General features: G+C 41.3%; 1 protein-coding gene across 1 annotated transcript; it reads left to right on the plus strand.

Annotated features, from left to right (window-relative positions):
* Window positions 1-4,657: 4,657 nt before the first annotated feature.
* Window positions 4,658-8,191, plus strand: LOC136229643 (endoribonuclease Dicer homolog 2-like). The gene is made up of 8 exons (XM_066018561.1): window positions 4,658-4,970; window positions 5,176-5,205; window positions 5,509-5,771; window positions 5,846-6,261; window positions 6,347-6,638; window positions 6,759-6,968; window positions 7,076-7,735; window positions 7,799-8,191. The coding sequence occupies exons 1-8, from the start codon at window positions 4,658-4,660 to the stop codon at window positions 8,189-8,191; spliced, it is 2,577 nt and encodes an 858-aa protein (XP_065874633.1).
* The last annotated feature ends 1,488 nt before the right edge of the window (window positions 8,192-9,679 follow it).

Below are 9,679 nucleotides of genomic sequence, written 5' to 3' on the forward strand. Positions count from 1 at the left end.
AATCTTTTGTTTAGAACGAATTGATATGCAATTGGTGCAAAATAATGAATAAAAATATCTGTGGTTTATAATAGTGTCTGAAATTGATCCAAATTACCAACGTTAGAGGGTAAAATTGCTCCTGACCCAAAACGTTAGGGGTATTTTTGCACCTTAACCCTTTATTTTAGGGATAAGGTACGAAGTAAGAGTGTTCATCGGTCGGTTCGCCGAACCGAACTGAAATAACAAAAAACAGAATAGCCTTAAAAATAAAAACCGAACCAAATAATAATAAATAACTGAACTGAACCGATCGAATTATTTCGGTTGGTTCAGTTCGGTTCGGTTCGGTTATTTGGTTTCCTTATATTAAAAAAATTCATTAACAATTATTTTTATGTAAGGTTTTTTTTTTCAATGAAAGATTGGGACACGATTAAGAGGTTAGACATCCCAACTAGGTTGGCACCCCTAACGCACTTAACCAACCCTGAATATTATTAATAAAAAAAGAAAATTATAAAAGGGGGAGAAAATTAAAGGAAACGAATATGAACAACATTACAAATGTCATCGAAAACATGAAATTGGCAACAATAAGGCGCAGAGTGCCACCATTGGAGCGCTGACGCAGATTTGCCAAAACAGGCAAGACGATCCGCAGCTTGATTACCTTCCCTGAAGATATGAGTGATTTTGCAGTTCATAGACGAACAACGTGATAAGCAGCTTAACCATTCCTGCTTAACCCTCCAAGGAACCGCAGTAGATTTTTCACTGAGCAACTTAACCGCATATGCCGAGTCAGATTCAATCCACAAATTGTGTCAGCAGGCAGATTCAATAGCAAAGACGATCGCCATGAGCTCAGTCGTATGAGCATAAGAATCGACAATGGGAAACGCGAAACAGCCCATTACAAAACCTCTTCCGTTTCTGAAAATCCCCCCAGCGCCAGCGATGCCAGGAGCACCCTCAGCAGCCCCGTCGGTGTTAACCTTAATCCAACCTGTCGGGGGCAGATACCAGCGCACCGTAATGAAGTCCGGTTCCGGAGGTGGCCTGACCCGAGACGTTAAAGAGGAGGTCCATTTAGGCTCATGGAAGAGGAAGAAGAGACGGTTCATAAGAACTTGGATTGAAGGGAGTTTGTTTTCAAACACAGTCAGGTTCCTGATGTGCCAAATATACCAAACCGTAGTAACCGTCGCCAAGTTCCACAAGCTGCATTTCTTTGATCGGAAGCCAATCGCTCTAATAACGCTAAATAAAGCCTCAAAAGTAGTCACAAAGCAGAGAGTAACCGCAAAGTTATTAAAGACCATCGCCCAAAGTTATTTTTATGTAAGATTAATATTACATCGTTAGTGATGTTGTTGGGTATTTACTTTTTTTTTTGTAGGAAAGGAAAAGAAAACAAACAAATAAAAAATCTAACCCGGGATCAGTCTAGGACGGCTGACCCCAACCCTATCCTCAAGGAGGATGGGTAACAGAAAGGATGGAGGAACAGAAAGGGTAGAAACACCTAAAATCCCCCCATGCCCAGCAGCTGCCAAGCGACCCGCCACGCGGTTTTGCTCCCTAAAGATATGGGAGAAGCTAAGAACCTCAAAGGCAGGACGAAGCCTCAAAATAGCCTTGATAAGATTCTGGTTCTTCAGACCAACAGCCTGGCCATCAGAAATCCTGTTGATCGCCTCCAAATTATCAGATTCCACCGAAAGCCTTCTAATACCCATGCGAATGGCAAATTTAACACCTGACAGAATATCCCAGAGCTCCGCAGAAAAGGAAGAGCCCGTCCCCAAGTTATGGAAAAACCCAGCAAGCCAAGCGCCACCAGCATCCCGAAGAACTCCCCTGCAGCAATTCTGCCATTACTAAGGCAAGAGCCATCCGAGTTCAACTTCACAAACCCTTCTCTAGGCTTAATCCAACCAATTAAATGGACCACTTTATCCGGGACCAGTCTAACAAGGGGCTCACCTTCAAAGCTCTTTGTAATAACAGAGAGTTTTTTCGAGAAGTAACCAAGTAAATCAGGAATAAGGACAGTCTTCTCAGAAAATAACTCTTCATTCCTCCATTTCCAAATTTGGTGACAGATAATGGCGAAGAAAATGTCACCGTGCTCCATATTGGCCAACAACTTCCCATTGGCTCCATCAGAGAACCAGTCAGCATCCGCATGAGCCATGAAAGAAGGAAGGGTGTGGCGAGGGAGAATCCCCTCCCAAATCTTCTTACTATTAGGACAATCCCTCAAAGCATGGCACAAGGTTTCCACATGGCCACTGCATCTACTACAGGCTCCAGACTCAGCCAAATGCCTTCTGTGTCTATCCGCATTAGTAAGCAGCCTGTCCTTGACTCCCAGCCACAAGAAACTTCTGATGCGATAAGGGATTTTGAGGGCCCAAATGGACTTCCAAATCTCCAACGGGGGCTCAGCCCTATAAGGGGTAAAAGCTTCATAGGCCGATTTACAAGAGAAAATGACATTATTCGTTAAGGCCCAGCAATGTATGTCCTTGTCCTCCTCTTGATTGCTAATCTTCACTCCCCTAATGTTCAGGAGGGTCTCCAGGTTGAAGAAAGAGGCGAACTTAGACCAGATCTAGTCGCCCTCCGAGTCCACCACATCAGCAACCTTCCAGGGACGGATATCACTAGGCGGAGGGGCTCTGCAAACTTCAATCAGAGGTTTGTCACCAACCCAGGTATCATACCAAAAACTGGTGGATCTACCATTACCCACCTCCAGGCCAACCCCCGAACAGAATTCATCAAACACCGCACTAAGCCCTTTCCAGAGGAAGGAACAGCTGACAACCCTCTCCTTTGGACCTCCGAAAATTCTGTCCTTCCGATATTTGCCGCAAAGGAGACGAACCCAAAGAGAGGAGGGATTTTGCCACATTCTCCAAAAAAGCTTCATTAAAAGGACTTTATTGTTGTCCTTGGCTTGCCTGATTCCAAGACCCCCCTTGCATTTAGGCTGACAGGTCTCCTTCCAAGGGACCAGGTGAACCTTCCTCCCAGCTCCAGACTCTCCCCACAGGAATCATCGATTAATCCTATCAAGGTCATTAAGAACAGGTTCAGGAAGCTTACAGGCCTGCATGATATGGTTCGGAGCAGCACAGTTGACAGATTGGATTAAAGTAAGGCGACCTGCAATGGAAAGAGAATTAGCTTTCCAGCTAGCACACAAACCGTTAGTTTTGTCCAAAATTTCCTTAAAAGAAGCTTTGGAAACCCTGTCACTGTGAAGAGGGACCCCAAGATACTTCCCCAATGAATGAGTCAGGGAATTGCCAGAGAGCTCACTCAGTCTTCTGCACAAGCTATTGTTCATATTCTTAGAACAAAGCATACGGGATTTTTGGATGTTAATCTTCTGGCCAGAAGCCTTGCAAAAACCATTAAGGATATCCATCGCCACCTGACTTTGCTCCTCATTACCCTCCACGAAAAGCATTACGTCGTCAGCAAAGAACAGATGGGTAATAGACTGGTAGTGTCTGTTGATGGAAATAGGGTGGAGAGTCCCCTTACTCACCGCCTCTTGGATCATGTGAGACAGTCTTTCCATGGCAATCATAAAAAGGAAGGGGCTCATAGGATCCCCTTGTCGAATACCCCTAGAGGGAGAGAACTCATCAGACATATCCCCATTGATCATAACCTGGAAAACAGGAGAGGAAATGCACCTCTCAATCAAATTCCTCCAGTTATCCGGGATACCTGCTTTACCTAAGCTATCCGGAAGAAAGCTCCAGTTCAGTCTATCATAGGCTTTCTCCAGGTCCAGTTTAAGATCCACGATCCCTTTCTTGTCTTTCTTAATCTTCATAGAATGGACAACCTCCTGGGCAATAACAATGTTATCCATCATTTGTCTTCCAGGAACAAAGCTCCCTTGGTTTTGGCTGATAATATCAGGAAGGATCTTCCGGATTCTATTAGCCACAATCTTAGTAATAGCTTTATACAACACATTACAAAGACTGATCGGCCTCATCTGAAGAAAGGAGGAAGGCTTATCGACCTTAGGAATCAGAATAAGGAGGGTTTTATTAACCAAACTGATATCGTTAGAACCACCAAAAACACCTAACACAAAGTTATAAATGCCCTCTTTCACAGTGTCCCAGTGTTTATGATAGAAGCTAGCAGGAATACCATCAAACCCAGGAGCCTTAGTGGAACCAATGCTGGAGAAAGCCAGATCAATTTCTTTAAGGTCCACAGGATGGAAAGCATCTCTAATAGCATCCTCCCCTAAACGAGGAAAGGAAATACTAGAGTGGGCACTCTCCAAGTCCACCACTTCCTCTCTGAAAAGATCTTGGTAGAACTCAAGGGCAAGGCGCCGAATGTTTTCCTCCTCAAAAATCTACTCGCCATTGGTATCTTTGATAGCATCGATCCTATTCCTCTGCCTCTTGATAATCGTTGAAAGGTGGAAAAACCTGGTATTCCGGTCCCCGTCTTGAATCCAAGACTTCCTTGATTTCTGGAACCAAAGAAGCTCTTCCTGTCTAAGGACAGCCTCCAACTCGTTCTGGAGAGCCCTAAGATGACCATTCAGGCTGTGGTCAAAGCGAATCTCCAAGCAACGTTGAACGCCTTCCATCCTTCTCAAAAGCTTATTTTTTCTCTTGATAATATGGCCAAAAATATTTTTATTCCAGCCAACCACATTCCTCCTGAATTCCTCAGCAGCGAGAAGGACATCAGAGTGAGGATGCCAATTGTTTTTAACAAAACTCTTAAACTCTGGGTGGGAATCCTAAGCCACAAGATACCTAAAAGGTCTATTACTTCTCAGCCGGTTCCCTTTGACCATTTTAATGAGGATGGGGCAATGGTCAGAATGACGGAAAGGGAGGTTGAGCACATTGACCTCAGGAAACCTACAAATAGCAGCAACATTAGCATAAACCTTATCCAACCGGACAAACACACTATTCCTTTTCCAGGTAAATTTGTGTCCAGCAGCACCCAGGTCCGAAAGACCACAGAGATCCATACTATGCTTATGGTTAAGGCACCGGTTAACATAATGATTACCCCCTCCTCTCTGATCACTCAAAAGGGCAATGTCATTAAAATCCCCGGCCACCAACCAAGCCTCTGTCATATTTAAACTAATAGAATGAAGAATCTCCCACAGATGTTGGTAAGTGTTACATTCATCTATTGCTCAAGAAGTCGGTACTTGTTGCCTAGGGATCCTCTAGAGTTGAAATCCTCTAAAGTTGGTGGAGTTGTAATCATCTCAACCATTAATTGCAAAATTAATGGATGAGATTTGATTGATCAATAAATGACTAATTAAATATTAAAATTTATCAATTAAATCTCATCCATTAATTTTGCAATTAATGGTTGAGATTACAACTCCACCAACTCTAGAGGCTTTTTAACTCTAGAGGATCCCTACACGTACTTGTTATATTTATCATTTTACTAGTTTCTTATAATGTTTCATGACTTTTACATTTTCAAAATGTACAGGGAATGTAGAATATGATGATCAACAGCCTATATTCTTCCCACCCGAGCTGGTCAATCAAAATTCACAAACGATTTACTATCGCTACTTAATCGAGTTGAATCAAAATTTCGATCATGACATTCTTGTGCATAATGTTGCACTTGTGACAAGCATCAAGTTGGATTCAGATATTTCAGCTCTCAATTTCTGCTTGGAAGTTTATGGAGTATTATTGATGGTGAAATTTAAGTATATTGGGACAATTGAACTTCAACCGGATATGGTAAGTAGCTTAGTTTTTGTAATAAATTTCAAACGAGTACCGATATTTCACTTTTTCGGGTTTTGTCTTTACAGGTTTTTATATGTAGGAAGTTTGTCATCAATGTTTTCAAAGTTCTTAGAGATCACAATATCGAAAACTTGACAGAAATGTTAAATAGTATGGTGCCAAACAAACTCGGCGAAAGAGAATACTTTTTACTTCCATCCACGGGCCATTCGATTGACTGGAGTTCTGTGAGATCCGTTCTGTTTTCATATGAAAATATAAGGAAGGATCATAAGATATGTCCTCTAAACCGCGATGCACGTACTATACAGACTGAAAGTGGTCTGGTATGTGAATGCATCCTGCGAAATTCTTTAGTATGCACACCACATGATCGAAAAGTCTATTGCATTCGAGGTATATTCGAGGATCTGACTGGACACTCGCAGCTGAAATCGAAGTATAGAAGTTGTAAAACGTACAAGGACTACTATAAACATCGGTATGTATTTTTTTTTCATTTCGTTCTTATGGGATTTTGTTGTTTGATATTACTTATGACTGTCCAAGCTAACATGAAATTGCAGACATGGTATCAACCTGCATTTCGACCGAGAGCCGCTTCTAAGTGGAAAAGAAATGTTTCCTTTGCGGAATTATCTCTGCAAAGGCAGAGAACCAAGCGGGAAAGGCCTTGATGTCCAATTACCTCCTGAACTTTGTCGCGTTATCGTGTCACCAATATGCATAAATACTTTCTATACTTTTTCATTTCTTCCGTCAATCATGCATCGACTCGAGTCTGTGCTTATTGCTATTAACTTGAAGAAGCTGCATACAGATCGTTGCATTCAAAACGTTGCTATTCCATCCATCATGGTACTCTCCCTACTCGGTGCAATCTTTTTGAGACAATTTGATTTGTTTATGAACGGAAGATCGATGAATCTATCAGGCAAATCATGTTTTAAGTTGTGCTAACATGATTCCATATGGTAGGTTTTGGAAGCAATTACAACGAAGAAGTGTCGAGAGAAATTCGATATGGATTCATTGAAGACTCTCGGGGAGTCTTTTCTTAAATATGTTACGAGTCGACAGCTATTTCAAGTGTTCCCGAATCAACATTCGGGTCTACTCAGTATTAAAAAGGATAAGCTTATTAGTAATGCAACACTTTGTCAATTGGGATGTGAACATAAACTTTCGGTAACGTTTTTCCTATTCGTATCTTTCATGTCATAATTTAAGGCCTTAAGTTACATTTGATTCTGTCAAAATATTGCTAATCCTCTATATCGCTTGTCGAATTGCAGGGATTTATTCGCAACGAGTGCTTCGAGCCAAAGAATTGGATGTTTCCTGGTGATACTTCTGGCTGCCACTCACTCAATGAGGAAATTTTGACTGATACTAGAAAAATGTACGTAAGCGGACGTAGAAAGCTTAAGCAAAAGACTGTTGCTGATGCGGTTAAGGCGCTGATCGGGGCTTATGTCAGCTCCGGAGGTGAAGTAGCCGGGTTAATATTTGTGAACTGGTTAGGTATAAATGTAGAGTTTCCCAATATACTGTATGAACGGAAATTCCAAGTGAAAACATCGAATTTTATCAATGTCCGATGCATAGAATCGTTGTTGAACTACTCATTTCGAGACCCTACTTTGTTATTGGAAGCATTCACGCATGGTTCGTACATGGTTGCTGAGATTCTGAGATGCTATCAGCGACTTGAATTTCTCGGAGACTCAGTACTAGACTACCTAATCACAGCTTACTTGTATGAGAAGTATCCGGGGCTATCACCCGGATTGTTAACAGACCTCAGATCTGCATCAGTAAATAACGACTTCTATGCTCAATGCGCCTTTCGGAAAGGCGTGCATAAGCATATACTTCACGCGTCACAAAAGCTTCAGAAGGATATTGCCTTGTCAACTACTAATTCGGAACATTCCAACATATCGTTCCCTAAGGTAAGTCATGATTGTAACAAACTTTCATTCATTCGATCATTCATTCAATTTATGTTCGTGCAGGTACTTGGAGATGTAATTGAATCTCTCGCGGGTGCTATTTTTGTTGATTCAGGATACAAAAAGGACCTTGTGCTCGAGAGCATAAAGCCGCTTTTGGAGCCTTTGGTTACTCCAGAAACACTTGTGCTTCATCCTACGAAAGAGCTAACCGAATTGTGCCAGAAACAACATTATAACCAGAAAGAATCGTTTTCTCAGAACAATGGTGGCACGAGCAGCGTCACCGTGGAGGTTGAAGCATTTGGAAGAGTGTTTACACACACATCTGAAGCTATAGATAAGAAAACAGCTAAGAAACAAGCTTCCAATGAGGTTTTAAAGGCATTGAAAAATAGCACTCATAGGCCAAGTTCATTAACACAACAAAATAAACGACTCTGCCGTGGAATCTGAAACTATCGGGTATCGTTTTATGTTATTTATATGTTACATATATTATAGAAATGCAATGAAAGTGATAATCGTGTCAATTGTAATCGGACAAGTTCATCAACATGAGTTTTGTTGCTTAGAGTTGTTTTTATAAATTGTGTTATTTTGTCACTCCTAAATCTGGGTTACATTATTTATATATTTTATGTGATTATATATGATATAAATGCCTTAAAAATGATAAACCGTGTTTATCATGTTAGACGGATCATACCGGGGTCTGTGGATTAATTAAATTTATTTAGGTTTGGTCTGGTAAAAATTAAACGTATTTAAAGAAACAAATTTATATTAAGATTTTGTAATACAATTTTAAGTATATTACTTAATATTAATATAATTTTAAATCACACCCATAATAATAATAATACTGGATAATAAAATTGTCTTTTACATATAATTTACTTTTACAATCTGCTCCCTCCACTCCGTCCTATCCACTACCATATTTTCCTCAATTCCCAGTAAACTCATATCACTCTCGATCACCATCCTCCAAGTTTGCTTAGGTCTTCCCCTACCCCTCACCACTACATCCCTTTGCCACTCTTCGGTTCTCCTAACTGGCGCATCAAGCGCTCTACGTCTCATATGGCCAAACCACCTTAGTCGGTTTTCTCTCATTTTATTCTCAATAGATGTGACCCCTACTTTTGTCCTAATTATTTCATTACGCACCCGGTCCTTTCTCGTATGACCACACATCCATCTCAACATACGCATCTCTGCCACCGACATCTTATGGATGTGGCAGTGTTTCACTGCCCAACACTCCGTACCATATAACAATGCTGGTCTAATTGCCGTCCGGTAGAATTTTCCCTTCAATCTATTAGGCATTCCGGCATCACAAAGGAAACCCGTAGCACTCTTCCACTTCGACCAACCAGCTTTAATCCTATGAGCAACATCTCCATCTACTTCTCCATCCATTTGAATAATAGATCCTAAATACCGGAAGCAATCCGAGGCCTGAACAACTCTCCCATCTAGGGTGATTGTCTCTGCCTCCCTACTCCTATGGCCGCTAAACTTACACTCCAAATATTCTGTCTTACTTCGACTCAACTTAAAGCCTCTAGATTCTAGAGTTTGTCTCCATAGTTCCAACTTCCTCTCCACTCCTTTCGTCTCATCAACCAACACAATATCATCTGCAAACAACATGCACCATGGTATACCATCTTGAAGTGAACTTGTTAGTTCATCTATAACGATGGCAAAAAGAAATGGACTTAGTGCGGAACCTTGATGCACTCCAATCGTAATAGGAAACTCTTCAGTCTTCCCAACACTAGTACGTACACTCGTGCATACTCCCTCATACATGTCCTTTATGATGTCAATATATTTCCGCGAAATGCCTTTCCTTATCAAGGCCCACCAAAGTACTTCCCTTGGTACCTCATCATATGCTTTCTCCAAGTCAATGAAAACCATATGCACTTG

This window comes from Euphorbia lathyris, chromosome 5, assembly GCF_963576675.1.
Source record: "Euphorbia lathyris chromosome 5, ddEupLath1.1, whole genome shotgun sequence".
Classification (NCBI taxonomy): domain Eukaryota; kingdom Viridiplantae; phylum Streptophyta; class Magnoliopsida; order Malpighiales; family Euphorbiaceae; genus Euphorbia; species Euphorbia lathyris.

What these genes read in the sequence shown, in the direction of transcription:
- LOC136229643 (XM_066018561.1), top strand. Translation starts at nt 4,658, where the DNA reads ATGGCCAAAAATATTTTTATTCCAGCCAACCACATTCCTCCTGAATTC. An exon ending in TTGAACTTCAACCGGATATG is followed by an intron (nt 5,772 to 5,845) that starts GTAAGTAGCTTA and finishes TTGTCTTTACAG; the next exon opens with GTTTTTATATGTAGGAAGTT. An exon ending in GATGTGAACATAAACTTTCG is followed by an intron (nt 6,969 to 7,075) that starts GTAACGTTTTTC and finishes GTCGAATTGCAG; the next exon opens with GGATTTATTCGCAACGAGTG.